The sequence below is a fragment of the Hemiscyllium ocellatum genome, chromosome 44 (genome assembly GCF_020745735.1).
Source record: "Hemiscyllium ocellatum isolate sHemOce1 chromosome 44, sHemOce1.pat.X.cur, whole genome shotgun sequence".
NCBI lineage: Eukaryota > Metazoa > Chordata > Chondrichthyes > Orectolobiformes > Hemiscylliidae > Hemiscyllium > Hemiscyllium ocellatum.
This window is the reverse complement of record NC_083444.1, coordinates 753,847-780,204: the sequence shown is the minus strand read 5'-3', so window position 1 is coordinate 780,204 and position 26,358 is coordinate 753,847. Positions and strand designations below refer to the sequence as shown.

Sequence of the window (26,358 nt, the reverse complement as noted above, 5' to 3'; positions counted from 1 at the left end):
ATTCACCAACAGGGTAACCTGACAGTCTGGGTTCAGCCCGACCAGGCTACGTTAGTGAGTACGCACAGTTCTGAGTTGCTCATCTGAGGGATCTGGGGTCCAAGTCCATCGCTCCCTGAAAGTGGCCAGGTGAGGAGATAGGGTGGGGAAGAAGGCAGACAGCATGCTCACCTTTAATGGTCAGGGAATGAGTCCAAGAGGCAGGGTGTCGTGTTGCAGCTTTGTAAAACTACGGTGAGGCCGCACGTGTGGCCAGTTCTGGTTGCCACATGACAGGAAAGATGTGGAGCCTTTGGGAGGGGCAGAGGAGGTTTCCCAGGATGCTGCCTGGATTAGAGGGTGTGAGCTATAAGGAGAGGCTGGAAAAACTCAGGCTGTTTTCTCTGGAGCAGTGGAGGCTGAGGGGAGACTTGACAAAAGTCTCTAAAATTATGAGACGCACTGACAGGGTTGATGGTAAGAATCGTTTTTCCAAAGTTGGTAGGTCGAAAAGTCAGGGACGAGCATTTAAGGTGAGAGGGGGAAAATTCAGTAAAATATTTGAGGGGGACTTTTTTTACTCAGATAGTGGAAGGGGTCTGAGTTGTGATGTTCGGGGCGGAGGAGGCAGATGCAATCGTGACATTTAAGAGGCTCTACATAAGCACATGAATATGCAAGGAATGGGGTACGGTACTGGTGGGGACAGGTCTGTCACTGTATAACACTGGGGTACAGTACTGGTGGGGACAGGTCTGTCGCTGCATAACACTGGGGTACAGTACTGGTGGGGACAGGTCTGTCCCTGTATAACACTGGGGTACAGTACTGGTGGGGACAGGTCTGTCCCTGTATAACACTGGGGTACAGTACTGGTGGGGACAGGTCTGTCAGTGTATAACACTGGGGTACAGTACTGGTGGGGACAGGTCTGTCCCTGTATAACACTGGGGTACAGTACTGGTGGAGACAGGTCTGTCCCTGTATAACACTGGGGTACAGTACTGGTGGGGACAGGTCTGTCACTGTATAACACTGGGGTACAGTACTGGTGGGGACAGGTCTGTCACTGTATAACACTGGGGTACAGTACTGGTGGGGACAGGTCTGTCCCTGTATAACACTGGGGTACAGTACTGGTGGGGACAGGTCTGTCAGTGTATAACACTGGGGTACAGTACTGGCGGGGACAGGTCTGTCCCTGTATAACACTGGGGTACAGTACTGGTGGAGACAGGTCTGTCCCTGTATAACACTGGGGTACAGTACTGGTGGGGACAGGTCTGTCCCTGTATAACACTGGGGTACAGTACTGGTGGGGACAGGTCTGTCAGTGTATAACACTGGGGTACAGTACTGGTGGGGACAGGTCTGTCAGTGTATAACACTGGGGTACAGTACTGGTGGGGACAGGTCTGTCCCTGTATAACACTGGGGTACAGTACTGGTGGGGACAGGTCTGTCCCTGTATAACACTGGGGTACAGTACTGGTGGGGACAGGTCTGTCCCTGTATAACACTGGGGTACAGTACTGGTGGGGACAGGTCTGTCCCTGTATAACACTGGGGTACAGTACTGGTGGGGACAGGTCTGTCCCTGTATAACACTGGGGTACAGTACTGGTGGGGACAGGTCTGTCAGTGTATAACACTGGGGTACAGTACTGGTGGGGACAGGTCTGTCAGTGTATAACACTGGGGTACAGTACTGGTGGGGACAGGTCTGTCTCTGTATAACACTGGGGTACAGTACTGGTGGGGACAGGTCTGTCTCTGTATAACACTGGGGTACAGTACTGGTGGGGACAGGTCTGTCCCTGTATAACACTGGGGTACAGTACTGGTGGGGACAGGTCTGTCAGTGTATAACACTGGGGTACAGTACTGGTGGGGACAGGTCTGTCCCTGTATAACACTGGGGTACAGTACTGGTGGGGACAGGTCTGTCCCTGTATAACACTGGGGTACAGTACTGGTGGGGACAGGTCTGTCCCTGTATAACACTGGGGTACAGTACTGGTGGGGACAGGTCTGTCCCTGTATAACACTGGGGTACAGTACTGGTGGGGACAGGTCTGTCCCTGTATAACACTGGGGTACAGTACTGGTGGGGACAGGTCTGTCACTGGTCAAAGACTGCTGGTGTTATTGCAGGACAGTAAGGCCCTTCAGCCCATCTGTCTGTGCCAGTCATCCAGCGTCTCTGTATTCTCAACTGATTTCCCAGCGTTTGGCCGTGATATTGTCTGCTATCACATTCCAAATGTTGATCCAAGCACTTCCTCAGTGTGGGAGGGGTCCTGTCTCTCCCACCCCTTTCAGGCAGTGAGTTCCTGATTCCCTACCTGCCCTCAAAATGAAAACATTCTTCCCTCAGACCCCCTCCTGCTCCTGCCCAGTTACTGAGCCCTCTACAAAGGGAAAGGGTTCCTCTCCCAGTCCATCCTGTAGGTGCCCCTTTGTCCCCCTCAGTCAGATTCCCCCCTCAGCTGCCCCTGCCCCATCTTCCCCAGTCTCCCTTCATCCCTGATTGGCCACGGCCTCCCTTCATCCCTGATTGGCTCCGGCCTCCCTTCGTCACTGATTGGCTCCAGCCTCCCTTCATCCCTGATTGGCCACGGCCTCCCTTCATCCCTGATTGGCCCCGGCCTCCCTTCATCCCTGATTGGCCCCGGCCTCCCTTCATCCCTGATTGGCTCCAGCCTCCCTTCATCCCTGATTGGCCCCGGCCTCCCTTCATCCCTGATTGGCCACGGCCTCCCTTCATCCCTGATTGGCTCCAGCCTCCCTTCATCCCTGATTGGCTCCAGCCTCCCTTCATCCCTGATTGGCCACGGCCTCCCTTCATCCCTGATTGGCCCCGGCCTCCCTTCATCCCTGATTGGCCACGGCCTCCCTTCATCCCTGATTGGCCACGGCCTCCCTTCATCCCTGATTGGCTCCGGCCTCCCTTCATCCCTGATTGGCTCCGGCCTCCCTTCATCCCTGATTGGCTCCGGCCCTGGGAACATCCGGGTGAATTGTCCTCTGCGTAGTAAAAAGTGAGGGCTGCAGATGTTGGAGATCAGAGCTGAAAATGTGTTGCTGGTTAAAGCACAGCAGGTCAGGCAGCATCCTAGGAACAGGAAATTCGACGTTTCGGGCCAGAGCCCTTCATCAGGAATGAGGAGAGGGTGCCAGGCAGGCTAAGATAAAAGGTAGGGAGGAGGGACTTGGGGGAGGGGCGATGGAGATGGGATAGGTGGAAGGAGGTCAAGGTGAGGGTGATAGGCCGGAGTGGGGTGGGGGCGGAGAGGTCAGGAAGAGGATTGCAGGTTAGGAGGGCGGTGCTGAGTTGAGGGAACCGACTGAGACAAGGTGGGGGGAGGGGAAATGAGGAAGCTGGAGAAATCTGAATTCATCCCTTGTGGTTGGAGGGTTCCCAGGCGGAAGATGAGGCGCTCCTCCTCCAGCCGTCGTGTTGTTGTGTTCTGCCGGCGGAGGAGTCCAAGGACCTGCATGTCCTCGGTGGAGTGGGAGGGAGAGTTAAAGTGTTGAGCCACGGGGTGGTTGGGTTGGTTGGTCCGGGCGTCCCTGAGGTGTTCTCTGAAGCGTTCCGCAAGTAAGCGGCCTGTCTCACCAATATAGAGGAGGCTACATCGGGTGCAGCGGATGCAATAGATGATGTGTGTGGAGGTGCAGGTGAATTTGTGGCGGATATGGAAGGATCCCTTGGGGCCTTGGAGGGAAGTGAGTGTGGAGGTGTGGGCGCAAGTTTTACATTTCCTGCGGTTGCAGGGGAAGGTGCCGGGAGTGGAGGTTGGGTTGGTGGGGGGTGTGGACCTGACGAGGGAGTCACGGAGGGAGTGGTCTTTGCGGAACGCTGATAGGGGAGGGGAGGGAAATATATCCCTGGTGGTGGGGTCCGTTTGGAGGTGGCGGAAATGACGGCGGATGATACGCTGTATATGGAGGTTGGTGGGGTGGTAGGTGAGAACCAGTGGGGTTCTGTCTTGGTGGCGGTTGGAGGGGCGGGGCTCAAGGGCGGAGGAGCGGGAAGTGGAGGAGATGCGGTGGAGGGCATCGTTGATCACGTCTGGGGGGAATCTGCGGTCCTTGAAGAAGGAGGCCATCTGGGCTGTGCGGTGTTGGAACTGGTCCTCCTGGGAGCAGATGCGGCGGAGACGAAGGAATTGGGAATATGGGATGGCGTTTTTACAGGGGCCAGGGTGGGAGGAGGTGTAGTCCAGGTAGCTGTGGGAGTCAGTCGGTTTATAATAGATGTCTGTGTTGAGTCAGTCGCCCGAGATAGAAATGGAAAGGTCTAGGAAGGGGAGGGAGGAATCTGAGACAGTCCAGGTGTATTTGAGGTCGGGATGGAAGGTGTTAGTAAAGTTGATGAACTGTTCAACCTCCTCGTGGGAGCACGAGGCAGCGCCGATACAGTCATCGATGTAGCGGAGGAAAAGGTGGGGGGTGGTGCCAGTGTAGTTGCGGAAGATGGACTGTTCCACATATCCTACGAAGAGGCGGGCATAGCTGGGGCCCATATTCCCAATTCCTTCGTCTCCGCCGCATCTGCTCCCAGGAGGACCAGTTCCAATACCTGCTGTACCAGGCCGTTATCCACCCAGGCAGTATGGTTTCAGTAGTGCATCTGTAGAAGTTGGTGAGCGTCCTGACGGACATGTCACATTTCCTGAGGTACCTGAGGAAGAAGAGACTGTGTTGTGTCTGCTTGACCATCACATCGATGTGGGAAATCCAGGACAGGTGATCGGTTATCGTCACTCTGAGGAACCTGACGCTGTCCACCCTCTCACCCTCCGTTTTGTTGATGTAGATGTGTGCTCCCTGGAGGATTTCATTCCATTTGTTACTGTTCAGCCTGTCAGACCAGGGTCTCTATAGGGGCCTGTCAGAGTGGGCTTTCCTCCTCAGGACTGCCCAGGCCCCCACCTTTCCTGTCACGGACTGACCATGGCTCTGACCAGTCACGCCTTGGTGATGAATGCCCACCACCTGACTGCTCGGTGTTGTCCTTTCTGGGTTAATGCAGGCAGGTACAAAACTGGCCTTTCCCTTCTCATGTGATGATCACCTGGATATTTACATCGGTAATTCTGGGAAATGTTGGTACTCCAGTTGTCCCACTGGCTGAGCTGACTACACCACTCTCACTTCAGTCTCATGTTAAAGATCAAACGCCCTTCCCTGAGGGGGAGGCAAAATACTCCACCCAACACACTGGCTAAATGGTCAGCACTGCTGTCTGTCAGCTCCAGGCACCTGGGTTCGATTCCACCCTCCAGGGGACCGTGCAATCTCCACGGAGACACACTCGGACATTTTCCTCCGAGTGCTCCCGTTTCCTTCCACACTCCAAAGATGTGCAGCTTACCGTGGATTTGCTAAGGGAATTAGAGGGATCAGGAAGGCTGGATACGTCTGGGTAGGATGCATACTGCAGGGTCAGTGTAAACTTGATGGGCTGAATGGCCTGCTACAACACTGTAGGTTTTCTGTGACACTTGGTGCATCATGGAGGGAGCATGTTGTCAGTGGGTCAGTGCTGAGGGAGTGCCGCACTGTCGGAGGGTCAGTGCTGAGGGAGTGCCGCACTGTCGGAGGGTCAGTGCTGAGGGAGTGCCGCACTGTCGGAGGGTCAGTGCTGAGGGAATGCCGCACTGTCGGAGGGTCAGTGCTGAGGGAGTGCCGCACTGTCGGAGGGTCAGTGCTGAGGGAGTGCCGCACTGTCGGAGGGTCAGTGCTGAGGGAGTGGACACTGTCGGAGGGTCAGTGCTGAGAGAGCGCCGCACTGTCGGAGGGTCAGTGCTGAGGGAGTGGACACTGTCGGAGAGTCAGTGCTGAGGGAGTGGACACTGTCGGAGGGTCAGTGCTGAGGGAGTGCTGCACTGTCGGAGGGTCAGTGCTGAGAGAGCGCAGCACTGTCGGAGGGTCAGTGCTGAGGGAGTGGGCACTGTCGGAGGGTCAGTGCTGAGGGAGTGCCGCACTGTCGGAGGGTCAGTGCTGAGGGAGTGCCGCACTGTCGGAGGGTCAGTGCTGAGGGAGTGCCGCACTGTCGGAGGGTCAGTGCTGAGGGAGTGCCGCACTGTCGGAGGGTCAGTGCTGAGGGAGTGCCGCACTGTCGGAGGGTCAGTGCTGAGGGAGTGCCGCACTGTCGGAGGGTCAGTGCTGAGGGAGTGCCGCACTGTCGGAGGGTCAGTGCTGAGGGAGTGCCGCACTGTCGGAGGGTCAGTGCTGAGGGAGTGCCGCACTGTCGGAGGGTCAGTGCTGAGGGAGTGCCGCACTGTCGGAGGGTCAGTGCTGAGGGAGTGCCGCACTGTCGGAGGGTCAGTGCTGAGGGAGTGCCGCACTGTCGGAGGGTCAGTGCTGAGGGAGTGCCGCACTGTCGGAGGGTCAGTGCTGAGGGAGTGCCGCACTGTCGGAGGGTCAGTGCTGAGGGAGTGCCGCACTGTCGGAGGGTCAGTGCTGAGGGAGTGCCGCACTGTCGGAGGGTCAGTGCTGAGGGAGTGCCGCACTGTCGGAGGGTCAGTGCTGAGGGAGTGCCGCACTGTCGGAGGGTCAGTGCTGAGGGAGTGCCGCACTGTCGGAGGGTCAGTGCTGAGGGAGTGCCGCACTGTCGGAGGGTCAGTGCTGAGGGAGTGCCGCACTGTCGGAGGGTCAGTGCTGAGGGAGTGCCGCACTGTCGGAGGGTCAGTGCTGAGGGAGTGCCGCACTGTCGGAGGGTCAGTGCTGAGGGAGTGCCGCACTGTCGGAGGGTCAGTGCTGAGGGAGTGCCGCACTGTCGGAGGGTCAGTGCTGAGGGAGTGCCGCACTGTCGGAGGGTCAGTGCTGAGGGAGTGCCGCACTGTCGGAGGGTCAGTGCTGAGGGAGTGCCGCACTGTCGGAGGGTCAGTGCTGAGGGAGTGCCGCACTGTCGGAGGGTCAGTGCTGAGGGAGTGCCGCACTGTCGGAGGGTCAGTGCTGAGGGAGTGCCGCACTGTCGGAGGGTCAGTGCTGAGGGAGTGCCGCACTGTCGGAGGGTCAGTGCTGAGGGAGTGCCGCACTGTCGGAGGGTCAGTGCTGAGGGAGTGGGCACTGTCGGAGGGTCAGTGCTGAGGGAGTGGGCCCTGTCGGAGGGTCAGTGCTGAGGGAGTGGGCCCTGTCGGAGGCTCAGTGCTGAGGGAGTGGGCACTGTCGGAGGGTCAGTGCTGAGGGAGTGGGCCCTGTCGGAGGGTCAGTGCTGAGGGAGTGGGCCCTGTCGGAGGGTCAGTGCTGAGGAAGTGGGCACTGTCGGAGGCTCAGTGCTGAGGGAGTGGGCACTGTCGGAGGCTCAGTGCTGAGGGAGTGGGCACTGTCGGAGGGTCAGTGCTGAGGGAGTGGGCACTGTCGGAGGGTCAGATCCCTGTACCTGCCGAATTGTTTCCTGCGTTTGCCCTCGGGTTGGAAGATATTACAGTGACCTTTGGGAACCAGGGGCCGGGTCTATCTGGATAATAGATTTCCCATTGAAATGAGTGGGTTGCTCCTGTCCCTCACACCCACTGATGGACTCAGCCTTGGCCTTGAGTGAATTTGATTTGGCTTCATCTTTGTTTTTAATAAGGGACCTTTCATTTTCAAACAGTCTCCCGCCCCCCCCGCCCCCCCCCCCCGCCCCCCCCCCCCCCCCCCCCCCCCCCCGCACCCCCCCCCCCCGCACCCCCCCATTCTGGATTCTCCTGGTGAAGGAAGCATTCCCTCCATACCTTGTACACCTGAATTGAATGGTCTGTAACTGTTGTCAGCTTCAGCTCTCTGCCTCTGTCTGCCTAAGCCCTTCACATTAACAGGGGTTAGTCTAGGAAACCTTCCCTGAAGAGTGTCACACACATTTACAGTGAGGAGACCAACCCTGTCCGCAGTGTTCCCGATGTGGTCTCCCCTGTGCTGGCTCTAACTGAAGGATACCCTCCCTACTTTCCTACCTCGTCCCCCTCCTGATAATGTCCTGTTTCCTTCCCTAACTCCCTGCTGTGCCAATGTTGGAACCTTTTGAGATTCACTCATGAGGACAGCCAGAACCCCCGCATCCTCGCACTGTTGAGATAATTTGCCTTGTTTTTATTCCTCCTGCCCACTGAGCAGCCTTGTGTTTCCTCATCTGACACTCCATTTGCTGTATCTTTACTCTGTCTGGTACGTGGTGTATGCTGCTCACTTGTGGCACTGGGAATCAATGCAGGATCATATTGATGGATTCCGGATGAAGGGCTTTTGCCCGAAACGTCGAATTTCCTGTTCCTTGGATGCTGCCTGACCTGCTGTGCTTTAACTAGCAATGCATTTTCAGCTCTGATCTCCAGCATCTGCAGACCTCACTTTTTACTCCTATTGATGGTACATCCTAACCCTGTGAGTGATGACTGGATTAATGAGCTCTCTCCCAGGCCTCCCTCAGACAGAGTGACCATGTTTACATCAGTAAGTTAGCCTCCCAGTTTCCACCGGGCTAGTTTGTGTGCTGCTGACTGAGGGCACTGGGCTGGTGGGCAGCTCGGAGGTGCTGGGCTTGATGAGCTGGACAGAGAGGTTCGGGTCAGGCCTGGGATCAGCAAATAGCCGATGGAAGGTGACAGCAGAGGATTTCCCCAGTTATCCATCTCAACAGGGATGGAGGTGGTACGACGCTTGGTTGGGGGGGGGGGGGGGTGGGTGTGATCCTGGAGGGGTGACCCTGGGGGGGGTGACCCTGGTGGTGTGACGCTGGGGGGTGACCCTGGGGGGGGGGGGTGACCCTGATGGTGTGACGCTGGGGGGTGACCCTGGTGGTGTGACGCTGGGGGGTGACCCTGGGGGGGTTGACGCTGGGGGGTGACCCTGGGGGGGGGGGGGGGGGGGGGTTGACCCTGTTGGTGTGATGCTGGGGGGTGACCCTGGGGGGGGGGTGACCCTGGTGGTGTGATGCTGGGGGGTGACCCTGGTGGTGTGATGCTGGGGGGTGACCCTGGGGGGGGGGGTGACCCTGGTGGTGTGACGCTGGGGGGTGACCCTGCGGGGGGTGACCCTGGTGGTGTGACGCTGGGGGGGGTGACCCTGGGGGGGGTGACCCTGGTGGTGTGTCGCTGGGGGGTGACCCTGCGGGGGGTGACCCTGGTGGTGTGATGCTGGGGGGGTGACCCTGGGGGGGGTGACCCTGGTGGTGTGTCGCTGGGGGGTGACCCTGGGGGGGGGTGATGATTGAGAGGAGATGGGAATGGACTCTCCCCTCAGGGGCTGATGGGACAGTGGATGGTCTGGCCCATCCTGGAGACAGACCGAGGTTAGGGAGGGCCTGAAGAGCAAACGTGCAGCCTTCCCGATGGACCATGGGAGTAAACTGTGGCAGTACTGGATTGGCTAGAGATAGAGAGTGGGATAGGCACAACAGCAGCAGAATGGCCTCTGGTTGGCTCCATTTGCTTATACAGTTTCTGAGGATCCTGGTGGAGATCCGGCTCTAATGCACAGTTATCTCAACCTGAAACGTTAGCTTCTCTCCGGGGGGGCTGTGATCTCCAGCATTTGTGCTTTTCATCCTAAATCCTGAATCTGCCTGCATTTTGATAGCCTCCCTTTGTCAGGCCAGGCTTGGTGGTTCAAAGCCAGTGGGGAACATCCCTGCTTCCTGAGTCAGTATCACTCCGACACAGCCAGCTCTCATGTTCCCCCATGTCTACACTTTCTCAGCTGGGTGCATGATGTAGGAGGAGACAGTGAGGTCTGCAGATGCTGGAGTATCAGGGCTGAAAATGTGTTGCTGGAAAAGCGCAGCAGGTCAGGCAGCATCCAAGGAGCAGGAAATTCGACATTTCGAGCATGAGCCCTTCTTCAGGAATGTCGAATCTCCTGTTCCTTCGATGCTGCGCTTTTCCAGCAACACATTTTCAGCTCTGGGTGCATGATGTAATTCCAGTTGGTCAGGGAGACACATGAGGGGCTGGTGAAACATTTCAGCATGCTGCTGTGCACAGGGACCTGCGGGGTCCGAATGGATCAATTCCAGTCTGTGGGTACAGCTGGCATTCAGGTGGCAAATAGGATCCTGTCCTTGTTTGCTGGAGGGATGGGGTTTGAAGTCAGAGAGATATACTGCAGCTGTACAGGGTGCTGGTCCTGCTCTCCTGTCTATGGGTTGTAGAATTAGAATCCCTACAGTATGGAAACAGGCCCTTCAGCCCAACAACTCCACACTGACCCTCTGAAGAGTAACCCACCCAGACCCAGTCCCCTACCCTATATTTACCCCTGACTAATGCACCTCATCTAACATTCCTAAACACTATGGGACAATTTCCCATGGCCGACCCACCCTGACCCGCACATCTTTGGACTGTGAGAGGAAACCCACGCAGACACGGGGAGAATGTCCACACAGACAGTCACCCGAGGGTGGAATCGAACCCGGGTCCCTGGCGCCGTGAGGCAGCAGTGCGAGCCACCGTGCCGCCCCTTTTGGTCTCCTTACTTGAGAAAGGATATCGAGGCACCCGAGGGGAGTGCAGAGGGGGCTCACTAGGTTAATTCCGGAGGTGAGGGGGTTGGCTTATGAGGAGAGACTGAGTTGACTGGGATGAGAGACAATGGAATTGAGGGGAATGAGGCGAGTGCGCGGGGGGAAGGAATTGTAGACAAACATCGAAACCGATGAAGGGAATAGAGAAGATGGAAGCAGGCAGGCTGTTTCTGCTGGTGGGAGGGGAGGGAGTGAAACTCAAACTTTGGGTACAGGGCCCTCAAAATAAGGGGGGAGCAGACTTCAGACTGAGCTGAGGAGGTCTATCCCCCAGGGGGTTGGGAATCTGTGGAATTCCCTGCCCAGGGAAGCAGTTGAGGCTTCATTGTTGAATGTTTTTAAGGTAAAGAGAGATGTTTGAACAGTGAAGGGTTATGGTGAGCGGGCGGGGAGGGGGAGCTAGGTCCGTGATCTGACCGAAGGGCGGGGCAGGCTCGAAGGGGTCAGGCGGCCTAGTCCTGCTGAGAGGCCTGAGGTTTCTGATATGTGTACAGAGGCTCTTCAGAGAACTGTGCATGAGCAGGAGTGCGGTGAGATTCCTGGAACTGTCAGCCTCCCTCCGGCAGCACACGGCCGTGGTTAATGGCCAGCCTGTCTTGCAGAAAGCCCCTTTGTGTCCCCTCAGTCAGCGCTGTCACTTCTCAGGGCTGGCAGCCAGCTGACTGAGACCTTGGGAGCACCTCCCCATAGAGGGATGAGGGGCAATTCAGCATGCTCTTTATAACACACTGCTGCCTGGTGTTTATCTGGTCACCATAGAGACCCTTTCCCTGTGAAAGGGATCTGACTCTCGCAGCTTGGGTTGCACGATGGGCTGTGAACCTGATATCTCAGAACAGGCGTGTCCCGCAGGGGCTTCAAAACCAGTCTCCAGATCATCACACAGACATACACACGCCACTGTTACATACACACGTCACTGTTATACTGACACACGGGATTTACACAGACATACACACGCCACTGTTATACTGACACACGGGATTTACACAGATATACACACGTCACTGTTATACTGACACACGGGATTTACACAGATATACACACGCCACTGTTATACTGACACACGGGATTTACACAGATATACACACGTCACTGTTATACTGACACACGGGATTTACACAGACATACACACGCCACTGTTACATACACACATCACTGTTATACTGACACACGGGAGTAACACAGACATACACACGCCACTGTTATACTGACACACGGGATTTACACAGACATACACACGCCACTGTTATACTGACACACGGGATTTACACAGACATACGTCGCTGTTATACTGACACACGGGATTTACACAGATATACACACGTCACTGTTATACTGACACACAGGAGTTACACAGATATACACACGTCACTGCTATACTGACACACGGGATTTACACAGACATACGCGCGTCACTGTTATACTGACACACGGGATTTACACAGACATATGCGCGTCACTTATACTGACACACGGGATTTACACAGACATACGCGCGTCACTGTTATACTGACACACGGGATTTACACAGACATACACACGTCGCTGTTATACTGACACACGGGATTTACACAGTCATGCGCCACTGTTGTACTGACACACGGGATTTACACAGATATACACACGTCACTGTTATACTGACACACAGGAGTTACACAGATATACACACGTCACTGCTATACTGACACACGGGATTTACACAGACACACACGTCACTGCTATACTGACACACGGGATTTACACAGACACACACGCCACTGCTATACTGACACACGGGATTTACACAGACATACGCGCGTCACTGTTATACTGACACACGGGATTTACACAGACATACGCCACTGTTATACTGACACACGGGATTTACACAGACATACACGCATCGCTGTTATACTGACACACAGGACTCACACAAACATACACATGTCGCTGTTATACTGACACACGGGATTTACACAGACATACGCGCGTCACTGTTATACTGACACATGGGATTTACACAGACATACACACGCCACTGCTATACTGACACACGGGATTTACACAGACATACGCGCGTCACTGTTATACTGACACACGGGATTTACACAGATATATGCGTGTCACTGTTATACTGATACACGGGATTTACACAGACATACGCGCATCACTGTTATACTGACACACGGGATTTACACAGACATACGCGCGTCACTGCTATACTGACACACGGGATTTACACAGACATACACATGCCACTGCTATACTGACACACGGGATTTACACAGACATACGCTCGTCACTGCTATACTGACACACGGGATTTACACAGATATATGTGCGTCACTGTTATACTGGTACACGGGATTTACACAGACATATGCGCATCACTGCTATACTGACACACGGGATTTACACAGACATACACACGTCGCTGTTATACTGGCACGGGATTTACACAGACATACACACGTCGCTGTTATACTGACACACGGGATTTACACAGATATACACGCGTCACTGTTATACTGACACACGGGATTTACACAGACATACACGCGTCACTGTTATACTGACACACGGGATTTACACAGACATACGCACGTCGCTGTTATACTGACACACGGGATTTACACAGATATACACGCGTCACTGTTATACTGACACATGGGATTTACACAGACATACACACGTCGCTGTTATACTGACACACGGGATTTACACAGATATACACGCGTCACTGTTATACTGACACACGGGATTTACACAGACATACACGCGTCACTGTTATACTGACACACGGGATTTACACAGACATACGCGCGTCACTGTTATACTGACACACGGGATTTACACAGACATACGCGCGTCACTGTTATACTGACACACGGGATTTACACAGACATACACGCGTCACTGTTATACTGACACACGGGATTTACACAGATATACACGCGTCACTGTTATACTGACACACGGGATTTGCACAGATATACACGCGTCACTGTTATACTGACACACAGGATTTACACAGACATACACGCGTCACTGTTATACTGACACGGGATTTACACAGACATACACACGTCGCTGTTATACTGACACACGGGATTTACACAGATATACACGCGTCACTGCTATACTGACACACGGGATTTACACAGACATACACGTCACTGTTATACTGGCACGGGATATACACAGACATACACACGTCGCTGTTATACTGACACACGGGATTTACACAGATATACACGCGTCACTGTTATACTGACACACGGGATTTACACAGACATACGCGCGTCACTGTTATACTGACACACGGGATTTACACAGACATATGCGCGTCACTGTTATACTGACACACGGGATTTACACAGATATACACGCGTCACTGTTATACTGACACACGGGATTTACCCAGACATGCACACGTCGCTGTTATACTGACACACGGGATTTACACAGACATACGCGCGTCGCTGCTATACTGACACACGGGATTTACACAGATATATGCGCGTCACTGTTATACTGACACACGGGATTTACACAGACATACACACGTCGCTGTTATACTGACACACGGGATTTACACAGATATACACGCGTCACTGTTATACTGACACACGGGATTTACACAGACATACACGCGTCACTGTTATACTGACACACGGGATTTACACAGATATACACGCGTTACAGTTAAACTTACGCACAGGATAAACACAGATATACACATGCCACAGGTAAATCTGCACACGAGATTAACACAGACATGCACATGTCATAGCTAAATGTACACAGGGCATTAACACAGATATACACATGTTACAGTTAAATCTATACACGGGATTAATGCAGATTCACATGCCACAGTTAAATCTACACACGGGATTTACACAGATATACACGCGTCACAGTTACATCTACACACGGGAATAACGCAGATATAAACACGTCACAGTTAAACCTACACACGGGAATTGCACAGACATACACGCATCATAGTTAAACCTACACACGGGAATTACACAGACATACACACGTCACAGTTAAATCTACACATGGGAATTACACAGACATACACGCGTCACAGTTAAACCTACACACGGGAATTACGCAGATATACACACGTCACAGTTAAACCTACACACGGGAATTACACAGATATACACGCGTCACAGTTAAATCTCCACACAGGATTTCCGCAGATATACACATGTCCCAGTTGAATGTTCACACGTGATTAACACTGATGTACCCATGTTACAATTAAATCTATGTACGGGATTTACGCAGATATACACATGTCACAGTTACATCTACACACGGGATTTACACAGATATACACATGTCACAGTTACTTCTACACATGGGATTTACACAGATATACACACGTCACAGTTGAACCTACACACGGGATTAACGCAGATACACACGCCACGGTTAAATCTACACACAGGAATACACAGATATACACACGTCACAGTTACATCTACACACAGGATTTACGCAGTTATACACATCATAGTTAAATTTATATACGGGATTTACACAGATATACACAAGTCACTATTAAATCTACGCACGGGATTTACCCAGATATACACACGTCGCAGTTACATCTACACATGGGATTAACACAGATATGCACATGTCACAGTTAAATCTACACACGGGAGTTACACAGATATACACACGTCATAGTTACATCTACACACAGGATTAACACAGATATGCACATGTCACCGTTAAATCTACACACGGGATTTACACAGATATACATACGTGTCAGTTACATCTACACATGGGATTAACACAGACCTACACACCTCACATTTAGATCTACACACGGGATTTACACAAATAAACACACGTTACAGTTAAACCAACACACGGGATTTACATAGATGTACACACGGCACCGTTAAATCTACGCATGGGATTTACACAGATATACACAGGTGATAGCTAAATCTATACAGGGGATTAATACAGATGTACGCTTGTTACAGGTAAATCTACACACGGGATTTACGCAGATATATACACGTCACAGTTAAAATTACGCGCGGGATTAACACAGATATACACACGCCACAGGTAAATCTACACACGAGATTAACACAAACATACACACGTCACAATTAAATCTACACACGGGATTTACACAGATATACACACGTCACAGTTACATCTACACACAGAATTTACACAGATGTACACACGCCACAGGTAAATCTACACACGAGATTAACACAAACATACGCACGTCACAATTAAATCTGCACACGGTATTAACACAGATATACACACGTTACAGTCAAATCTGCACATGGGATTAACACAGACCTACACATGTCACAGTTAAATCTACACATGGGATTTACACAGATGTACGCACGTCACCGTTAAATCTACACACGGGATTTACACAGATATGCACACGTCACGGTTAAATCCACGCACGGGAATAACACAGATATACACACGTCACAGTTAAATTTGCACACGGGATTTACCCAGATATACACGTCACAGTTACATCTACACATGGGAGTTACACCGATATACATACGTCTCAGTTACATCGCCACACGGGATTAACGCAGACCTACACACATCACGGTTAAATCTATGCACGGGAATAACACGTACACACGTCACAGTTAAATTTACACATGGGATTTACACAGATATACACACGTCACAGTTACATCTACACACGGGATTAACACAGATATACACATGTCACAGTTAAATCTACACACGGGATTTACACAGATGTACGCACGTCACCGTTAAATTTACACGTGGGAATTACACAGATATACATATGTCTCAGTTAAATTTACACACGGGAGTTACGCAGATATACACATGTCGCAGTTAAATCTACACATGGGAATAATGCAGATATAAACACGTCACAGTTAAACCTACACACGGGATTTACACAGATATACACGCCTCACCATTAAACCTACACACGGGAATTACACAGAAACACACACGTCACAGTTAAATCTACTCACGGGAATTACACAGATATACACACGTCACAGTTAAATGTACACACCGGATTTACACATATACACGTGTCAGAGACGTACAGACTCCACACAGACCACCTCCCGAAGCTGCCATCGAACCCAGTTCCCTGGTGCTGGGAAGGCAGCAGTGCTAACCCCTGAGCCACTGTCCCCAGGGACAATTGGATACAAACGTAGGGAGCTTTTGCTTCACACAGGGCCCCGGTCAGACCACATTGGTTAGGACTGTCTCACGGAACTGGTCTCTTTACTTAAGGAAGGATGTAAATCTGTTGGAAGCAATCCAGAGCTGGTTTCCCAGACCAATCCCTGGAGTTGGCATGTTGTCTTATCGAGAGAGTTGAACCACCTGGGCGGGGCTCTGCTGGAGGTTAGAAGAATCGGAGGTGATTGATGGGACCATACCAGACCTGGAGGGGTCCTGACCGGGCGGGTATGGAGAGCAAGATCCCACTCTGTGGGAGAATCGAGAACGAGGGGAAGGGCCCCCCCCCCCATTTCACACAGAGATGGGGAAACTCTTTACCCTCCCCAGGGGGCCGCGACTGTTTGCAATTCTCTCCCTGAGAGATGTTGGGAGCAGGATCCTTGGAATATTTTAGAGGCAGCGGGGAGAGAGAGTGAGGGGTTCTCAAGGGGTCAGTGTGAGGGTGGGGGTGATCAGACCAGCTGGGGGTGGGAGACGGGGTAGGATTGATGGGCCGAGTGGAATATCAGACATAGGTTTGCCTATTCCATTATTTTTAAACATGTTAGTGGCTGGAGTCTGTTCTCCCTGACCTGGGGATAGAGAGTGAAAGATGGAAACAACAAATCTTCCTTTCTTTCTGAAGAAGCAATAAGTTGTACAAAGAGATAGGATGGTGTTTGACCTGGGATCACTGTCCCACATGGCCAACATCTCTCTCTGGCACTGACTGGAATTCCCTTCTCTTTCAGAAAACAATAACCACATCAAGGTGTTCCTGCCTAACAAGCTGATGGACTGCTTACCGAAGTGTGCAGCCCTCCCTAAAGAGAGACAGCGATGGAACACAAACGAGGTGAGTCTGTGACCTGGATCAGAAACTCCCAGAGTGAAACCCTCAGGCCTCCAAGCTGCTCGGTTATACCGTCTGTAAACGTCACCTCAGCCTCCAACCTCCCTCCCTCTGTCTGTCTCCAAACACTCTCCATAAATCCTGTCTGATCCTCTCGGTCCCTCCTTTTCTCCCTCTCTCTCTCTCTCTCCCTCCCCTCCTCCATCCCTCTCTATACTTCTCTCCCCCACCCTAGCCCTCTCTTTCTCCCCCATCCCTCCCTCCTTCCTCTCTGTCTCTCTCCCTCTTTCCCATCCCCAGCTCTCTCTTCTCTCCCCCTCCATACATTCGCAGCAATCTCCTCCACTCCCTCAGATCGCTGGGGCCCAGTCATATTGTCCGCTTGCTTACCTCCTGTCCCCGTTAAAACTCGACTCCCTCATCAGGACCGGCATCACCTCAGATTAAACTCTCAATGTTGTCGAAGCATTTGGCATTTAGAGATGGACAGCACGGAAACAGACCCTTCAGCCCAACCCGTCCATGCTGACCCAGATATCCCAACCCAATCTAGTCCCACCTGCCAGCACCCGGCCCATATCCCTCCAAACCCTTCCTATTCATATACCCATCCAAATGCCTCTTAAATGTTGTAATTGTACCAGCCTCCACCACATCCTCTGGCAGCTCATTCCATACACGTGTGAAAAATGTGCCCCTTAGGTCTCTTTTATATCTTTCCCCTCTCATCCTGAACCTATGCCCCTTTAGTTCTGGACTCCCGGACCCCCCCTGGAAAAGACCTTGTCTGTTTGCCCCATCCGTGCCCCTCGTTTACTGAAGAAGTATTCAAACTCAATGCTTCACCAGCTCTGACCTAACCCAGCCAGGCACATTCCAACATACTGCTCTGCTCTCGCTGTCAGACTGGCGCAGCTTCCTTCGCATTTCCTGTGTCTGGGATTCCTGGAACGTCAGCCTGTCTGCTCAAACAACTTTCAGATTTAAACCAACATAACATCCCAAAATATTCCAATCACTAAACCTTGTGGGGGAGCAATGCTGTGAGTGAAGAGTGTGCAGTGTGTAATTACAGACCATGGACTGGGTTTATAAAAACCTTTGAGGAGAAAGTGAGGACTGCAGATGCTGGAGATCAGAGCTGAAAATGTGTTGCTGGAAAAGCGCAGCAGGTCAGGCAGCATCCAAGGAGCAGGAGAGTCGACATTTCGGGCATTCCTGAAGAAGGGCTCATGCCCGAAACGTCGATTCTCCTGCTCCTTGGATGCTGCCTGACCTGCTGTGCTTTTCCAGTACATTTCCAATACTTCCTGTTTGTCGATTTCTGTCTGAGTCTCCTAGACCAAATAAAAAGTATTAAATAAAACAAAAAAAAACTGCGAGTGCTTAAGATAAGAAGCAAAAATAGCAATTGCTGGAGGAACTCAGCACCTGTGGAGAGAAAGGAAAGTTGACGTTTGGAGTCGCTAACTTGAAAATTTAACTCTGCTGCCAGACCTGATGAAGGGCTTTTGCTGGAAACGTCGATTCTCCTGCTCCTCGGATGCTGCCTGACCTGCTGTGCTTTTCCAGCAACACGTTTTCAGTTATAAAAACTTCTCACAGTCACCTCCATCATCCCAAAGCAGTTCACATCTTTGTGTTTTGAACTGAGCAGGAGATGGAAAATTGAGGACGTTGTAACGTCCTTTTCTGGATCAAACCGTCCAACTCATGGCTCTGTTCGACCAAGGACCTCCCTTCAAAAACAAAACCGACCAAGTGTGGGATCCCAGGGATTCTGGAACAGAGTGCATCCCAACCTTCCAGGCAGCAGCAGATCTGAGTGTCCAAAGTTCAAACAGTAAGGGGTCACCCCAATGAAGTTTCTAAAACCATGGGGTGGGGGAGATAGAGTTCCGGTGAATGGCAGTGCCTCTTCCCTTCAGGTGGGGGGATTTCAAGACTGCGGGCAGAGTCTGAAGGTGAGAGGAGAAAAATCTTTTAAAACTCACCAGGGGCAAAGTTTTCACACAAAGAATGGTTTGTGTGTGGAGTGAGCATCCAGAGGAAGGGACGTGAACAGGACAAGATTGGAGGGTCATGGGCAGGTGGGACAGGTTTAGTTTGGGATCATGGTCAGCACGGACTGGATGGACCAAAGGGCCTTTTTCCATGCTGGATGACTCTAGAACAGTAACGTATTGTAAAAGGGAGTCTTACAGCACGGAACAGGGCTCTCTGTGCAAGTCTGTGCACATGAACTGACTGGAAACCTGGGATCATACCCCACCCCACCCCAATTACAATGGTGCAATTACAATGGCTGGTACAATTACAACATTTCAGAGGCATTTGGATGGGTATATGAATAGGAAGGGTTTGGAGGGATATGGGCCGGGTGCTGGCAGGTGGGACTAGATTGGGTTGGGATATCTGGTCGGCATGGACGGGTTGGGCCGAAAGGTCTGTTTCCATGCTGTACGTCTCCATGACTCTGTGACACACGAAAGAGCAGATATAAAACACGTTATTTGACACTGTCTGCTCAGTATTCCAAACAGTCTCATAAGTAAAGATTCAAGCTTTCACCCTCATTAGTGACCTGTTGAGGGTGAGGTTGGGGAAGTGAAGGACAGTGCTGTGTGCCCCAGCCATAACCTGCTGGAAGCTAATATCTGTCACCTTCAGGTCAGCACAGCCTGGGACCTGGTGATCAGGTATGTCCCGTCTGGTGGGCATTTCGGGGGTGGGCAGGAGGGGCTGAGTGCCTGCATTTATCAGCTGCTTTAGGATTGCCAGGGGACAGTGGGTTAGTACTCAATGTGAACAGAGACAGGAAATGTCGAGTCTGTTGTCTGTCCGGGATAGTGCTGTCGAAAGCGCAGGCTGCCTGACTGACTGCGCTGTGAATCTTCTCTTTCAGGAGATAGCGTCTTACTTGACAGCATTTGAGAAACACGACGAGTGGCTTTCTGGTGTCCCACGGACCAGGTGAGCTCTTTCACCATCTCCTCCCGACACAGAGAGATTCTGATTCGTTATCCAGCTTTCTGGAGCTCTCTGCTGGCCTGCAGAGGAGGCTGTGTAATCAGTGTTTTTAACACAGTAAAATATAACACTTCCACCTCTCAGTTACATGACCTTCCCCCTCAGAAGGTCAGCAGTGGGGATATACCTCCTCAGAAGGTCAGCAGTGAGGACATTCCTCCTCAGAAGGCCAGCAGTGGGGATATTCCCCCTCAGAAGGTCAGCAGTGGGGATATTCCCCCTCAGAAGGTCAGCAGTGGGGATATTCCCCCTCAGAAGGTCAGCAGTGGGGATATTCCCCCTCAGAAGGTCAGCAGTGGGGATATTCCCCCTCAGAAGGTCAGCAGTGAGGATATTCCCCCTCAGAAGGTCAGCAGTGGGGATATTCCCCCTCAGAAGGCCAGCAGTGGGGATATTCCCCCTCAGAAGGTCAGCAGTGAGGATATTCCCCCTCAGAAGGTCAGCAGTGGGGATATTCCCCCTCAGAAGGCCAGCAGTGGGGATATTCCCCCTCAGAAGGTCAGCAGTGGGGATATTCCCCCTCAGAAGGTCAGCAGTGGGGATATTCCCCCTCAGAAGGTCAGCAGTGAGGATATTCCCCCTCAGAAGGTCAGCAGTGGGGATATTCCCCCTCAGAAGGTCAGCAGTGGGGATATTCCCCCTCAGAAGGTCAGCAGTGGGGATATTCCCCCTCAGAAGGTCAGCAGTGGGGATATTCCCCCTCAGAAGGTCAGCAGTGGGGATATTCGATGCTGACTGCACAGTGTTCAGCACCATTCCCCCCCCGCTGGTCAGATCCTGAAGCAGCCCATGGTCAAATGCAGCCAGACCTGGACAATATCCAGGCTTGGACAGATAACTCGGGAAAAACAAGGTCTGCAGATGCTGCAAACCAGAGTCTAGGTTAGAGCGGTGCTGGAAAAGCACAGCAGGTCAGGCAGCATCCGAGGTGCAGGGAAATCGACGTTTCGGACAAAAGCCCGTCATCAGGAATAGAGGCCGAAACGACAATTTTCCTGCTTCTCGGATGCTGCCTGACCTGCTGTGCATTTCCAGCACCGCTCTAATCTAGACTTGGGCTGACAAGGGGCAAGTAACATTCACCCCACATAAACCCCAGGCGGTTACCATCTCCTGCAGGAGACAATCTCACCACCGTCCCCTTGACATTCAATGGTGTTCCCATCACTGAATCCCCCACTATCAACATCCTGGGGGTTACCATTGACCAGAAACTCAACTGGACTCCCCACATCAACTCAGTGTCTACAGGAGCAGGGCAGGGGCTGGGAATCCTGCAGCGAGTAACTCCCCTCCTGACTCCCCCCAAAGCCTGTCCCACCATCTACAAGGTACAGGTCAGGAGGGGGAGGGAATACTCCCCACTTGCCCCTGGATGGGGGCAGCTCCAACAACACTCAAGAAGCTCAACACCATCCAGAGACAAAGCAGCCCCACACCCACAAACACCCCCTCCCTCCCTTACCCACCCCCCTCAGTAACAGCAGTGTGTACCATCCCCTCCCTCCCTTACCCACCCCCCCTCAGTAACAGCAGTGTGTACCACCCCCTCCCTCCCTTACCCACCCCCCTCAGTAACAGCAGTGTGTACCATCCCCTCCCTCCCTTACCCACCCCCCCTCAGTAACAGCAGTGTGTACCATCCCCTCCCTCCCTTACCCACCCCCCCCTCAGTAACAGCAGTGTGTACCATCCCCTCCCTCCCTTACCCACCCCCCCTCAGTAACAGCAGTGTGTACCATCCCCTCCCTCCCTTACCCACCCCCCCTCAGTAACAGCAGTGTGTACCATCCCCTCCCTCCCTTACCCACCCCCCCCTCAGTAACAGCAGTGTGTACCATCCCCTCCCTCCCTTACCCACCCCCCCTCAGTAACAGCAGTGTGTACCATCCCCTCCCTCCCTTACCCACCCCCCCCTCAGTAACAGCAGTGTGTACCATCTACAAGATGTCCTGCAGAAACTCACCAAAGACCCTCAGGCAGCACCTTCCAAACCCACGGCCCCTTCCATCCAGAAGGACAAGGGGCAGCAGGTACAGGGGAACCCCACCCCCTGCACGTTCCCCTCCGAGCCCCTCCCCATCCCGACTTGGGAATATATCACCGTTCCCTCAGTGTGGCTGGGTCAGAATCCTGGGATTCCCTCCCTCAGGGACATTGTGGGTCTACCCTCCAGCACATGGACTGCAGCGGGTCAAGAAGGCAGCTCACTCCCACCTTCTCAAGGGGGGGCAACTAGGGACGGGGCGATAAAGGCTGGGTCCGGCCAGCGATGCCCTCACCCCACAAAAATAAATTATAAAATGGACAGCTGATACAGCCGGAGGCGATCTGACACACGAGCCAGGAATACGGGTCATTCTCTAGGCCAGCAGACATTACCTATTCCCCAGGGCAGTGTGTGTGTTGTTCCCCAGTGTCAGTGGGCAGTGTGTGTGTTGTTCCCCAGTGTCAGTGGGCAGTGTGTGTGTTGTTACTCAGTGTCAGTGGGCAGTGTGTGTGTTGTTCCCCAGTGTCAGTGGGCAGTGTGTGTGTTGTTACTCAGTGTCAGTGGGCCGTGTGTGTGTGTGTTGTTACTCAGTGTCAGTGGGCAGTGTGTGTGTTGTTACTCAGTGTCAGTGGGCCGTGTGTGTGTTGTTCCCCAGTGTCAGTGGGCAGTGTGTGTGTGTGTTGTTACTCAGTGTCAGTGGGCAGTGTGTGTGTTGTTACTCAGTGTCAGTGGGCCGTGTGTGTGTTGTTACTCAGTGTCAGTGGGCAGTGTGTGTGTGTGGTGTTACTCAGTGTCAGTGGGCCGTGTGTGTGTTGTTACCCAGTGTCAGTGGGCAGTGTGTGTGTTGTTACCCAGTGTCAGTGGGCAGTGTGTGTGTTGTTCCCCAGTGTCAGTGGGCAGTGTGTGTGTGTGGTGTTACCCAGTGTCAGTGTGCAGTGTGTGTGTTGTTACCCAGTGTCAGTGGGCAGTGTGTGTGTTGTTACTCAGTGTCAGTGGGCAGTGTGTGTGTTGTTACCCAGTGTCAGTGGGCAGTGTGTGTGTTGTTACCCAGTGTCAGTGGGCCGTGTGTGTGTTGTTACTCAGTGTCAGTGGGCAGTGTGTGTGTGTGGTGTTACTCAGTGTCAGTGGGCCATGTGTGTGTTGTTACCCAGTGTCAGTGGGCAGTGTGTGTGTTGTTACTCAGTGTCAGTGGGCAGTGTGTGTGTTGTTACCCAGTGTCAGTGGGCAGTGTGTGTGTTGTTCCCCAGTGTCAGTGGGCAGTGTGTGTGTGTGTTGTTCCCCAGTGTCAGTGGGCAGTGTGTGTGTTGTTACCCAGTGTCAGTGGGCAGTGTGTGTGTTGTTACTCAGTGTCAGTGGGCAGTGTGTGTGTTGTTACCCAGTGTCAGTGGGCAGTGTGTGTGTTGTTACCCAGTGTCAGTGAGCAGTGTGTGTGTTGTTACTCAGTGTCAGTGGGCAGTGTGTGTGTTGTTACTCAGTGTCAGTGGGCAATGTGTGTGTTGTTACCCAGTGTCAGTGGGCAGTGTGTGTGTTGTTACTCAGTGTCAGTGGGCAGTGTGTGTGTTGTTACTCACTGTCAGTGGGCAGTGTGTGTGTTGTTCCCCAGTGTCAGGGGGCAGTGTGTGTGTTGTTACTCAGTGTCAGTGGGCAGTGTGTGTGTTGTTACCCAGTGTCAGTGGGCAGTGTGTGTGTTGTTCCCCAGTGTCAGTGGGCAGTGTGTGTGTTGTTCCCCAGTGTCAGTGGGCAGTGTGTGTGTTGTTACTCAGTGTCAGTGGGCAGTGTGTGTGTTGTTCCCCAGTGTCAGTGGGCAGTGTGTGTGTTGTTACCCAGTGTCAGTGGGCAGTGTGTGTGTTGTTACTCAGTGTCAGTGGGCAGTGTGTGTGTTGTTACTCACTGTCAGTGGGCAGTGTGTGTGTTGTTCCCCAGTGTCAGGGGGCAGTGTGTGTGTTGTTACTCAGTGTCAGTGGGCAGTGTGTGTGTTGTTACTCACTGTCAGTGGGCAGTGTGTGTGTTGTTCCCCAGTGTCAGTGGGCAGTGTGTGTGTTGTTACTCAGTGTCAGTGGGCAGTGTGTGTGTTGTTCCCCAGTGTCAGTGGGCAGTGTGTGTGTTGTTACCCAGTGTCAGTGGGCAGTGTGTGTGGTGTTACTCAGTGTCAGTGGGCAGTGTGTGTGTTGTTACCCAGTGTCAGTGGGCAGTGTGTGTGTTGTTACTCAGTGTCAGTGGGCAGTGTGTGTGTTGTTACCCAGTGTCAGTGGGCAGTGTGTGTGTTGTTCCCCAGTGTCAGTGGGCAGTGTGTGTGTGTTGTTACTCAGTGTCAGTGGGCAGTGTGTGTGTTGTTACTCAGTGTCAGTGGGCAGTGTGTGTTGTTCCCTAGTGTCAGTGGGCCGTGTGTGTGTGTTGTTACTCAGTGTCAGTGGGCACTGTGTGTGTGTTGTTACTCAGTGTCAATGGGCAGTGTGTGTGGTGTTACTCAGTGTGTGTTGTTACCCAGTGTCAGTGGGCAGTGTGTGTGTTGTTACTCAGTGTCAGTGGGCAGTGTGTATGTTGTTACTCAGTGTGTGTTGTTACTCAGTGTCAGTGGGCAGTGTGTGTGTTGTTACCCAGTGTCAGTGGGCAGTGTGTGTGTGTTGTTACTCAGTGTCAGTGGGCAGTGTGTGTGTTGTTACTCAGTGTGTGTTGTTACCCAGTGTCAGTGGGCAGTGTGTGTGTTGTTACTCAGTGTCAGTGGGCAGTGTGTGTGTTGTTACTCAGTGTGTGTTGTTACCCAGTGTCAGTGGGCAGTGTGTGTGTTGTTACCCAGTGTCAATGGGAAGTGTGTGTGTTGTTACTCAGTGTCAGTGGGCAGTGTGTGTGTTGTTACCCAGTGTCAGTGGGCCGTGTGTGTGTTGTTACCCAGTGTCAGTGGGCAGTGTGTGTGTTGTTACTCACTGTCAGTGGGCAGTGTGTGTGTTGTTACCCAGTGTCAATGGGAAGTGTGTGTGTTGTTACTCAGTGTCAGTGGGCAGTGTGTGTGTTGTTACTCAGTGTCAGTGGGCCGTGTGTGTGTTGTTACCCAGTGTCAGTGGGCAGTGTGTGTGGTGTTACTCAGTGTCAGTGGGCAGTGTGTGTGTTGTTACCCAGTGTCAGTGGGCAGTGTGTGTGGTGTTACTCAGTGTCAGTGGGCAGTGTGTGTGTTGTTACCCAGTGTCAGTGGGCAGTGTGTGTGTTGTTACTCAGTGTCAGTGGGCAGTGTGTGTGTTGTTACCCAGTGTCAGTGGGCAGTGTGTGTGTTGTTACCCAGTGTCAGTGGGCTGTGTGTGTGTTGTTACTCAGTGTCAGTGGGCTGTGTGTGTGTTGTTCCCCAGTGTCAGTGGGCAGTGTGTGTGTTGTTGCTCAGTGTGTGTGTTGTTCCCCAGTGTCAGTGGGCAGTGTGTGTGTTGTTGCTCAGTGTGTGTGTTGTTCCCCAGTGTCAGTGGGCAGTGTGTGTGTTGTTGCTCAGTGTGTGTGTTGTTCCCCAGTGTCAGTGGGCAGTGTGTGTGTTGTTGCTCAGTGTGTGTGTTGTTCCCCAGTGTCAGTGGGCAGTGTGTGTGTTGTTGCTCAGTGTGTGTGTTGTTCCCCAGTGTCAGTGGGCAGTGTGTGTGTGTTTGTGTTGTTCTAAGGGAAGGTTGCTGTGTTGTAGATACTCGCTCCACCACATACTGTCTCTGATTAACGTTCAGTAATTCCGAAATCCGTACGACGGTGACGTTGAGGAGCCGGGCTCTCGATTTGCTCACTGTGTTTTGAGCG

At 52.6% G+C, this 26,358-nt stretch overlaps 1 protein-coding gene across 1 annotated transcript in view; it reads left to right on the top strand.

The window, feature by feature from the left end:
- LOC132835187 (calmodulin-binding transcription activator 2-like) overlaps positions 1-26,358 on the top strand; it is a 123,655-nt gene that overhangs the window by 8,373 nt on the left and 88,924 nt on the right. The window contains exons 2-3 of the mRNA XM_060854551.1: positions 17,473-17,576; positions 20,479-20,546. Coding sequence (XP_060710534.1) covers positions 17,473-17,576; positions 20,479-20,546 — 172 coding nt within the window. The remainder of the gene's footprint in view (positions 1-17,472; positions 17,577-20,478; positions 20,547-26,358) is intronic.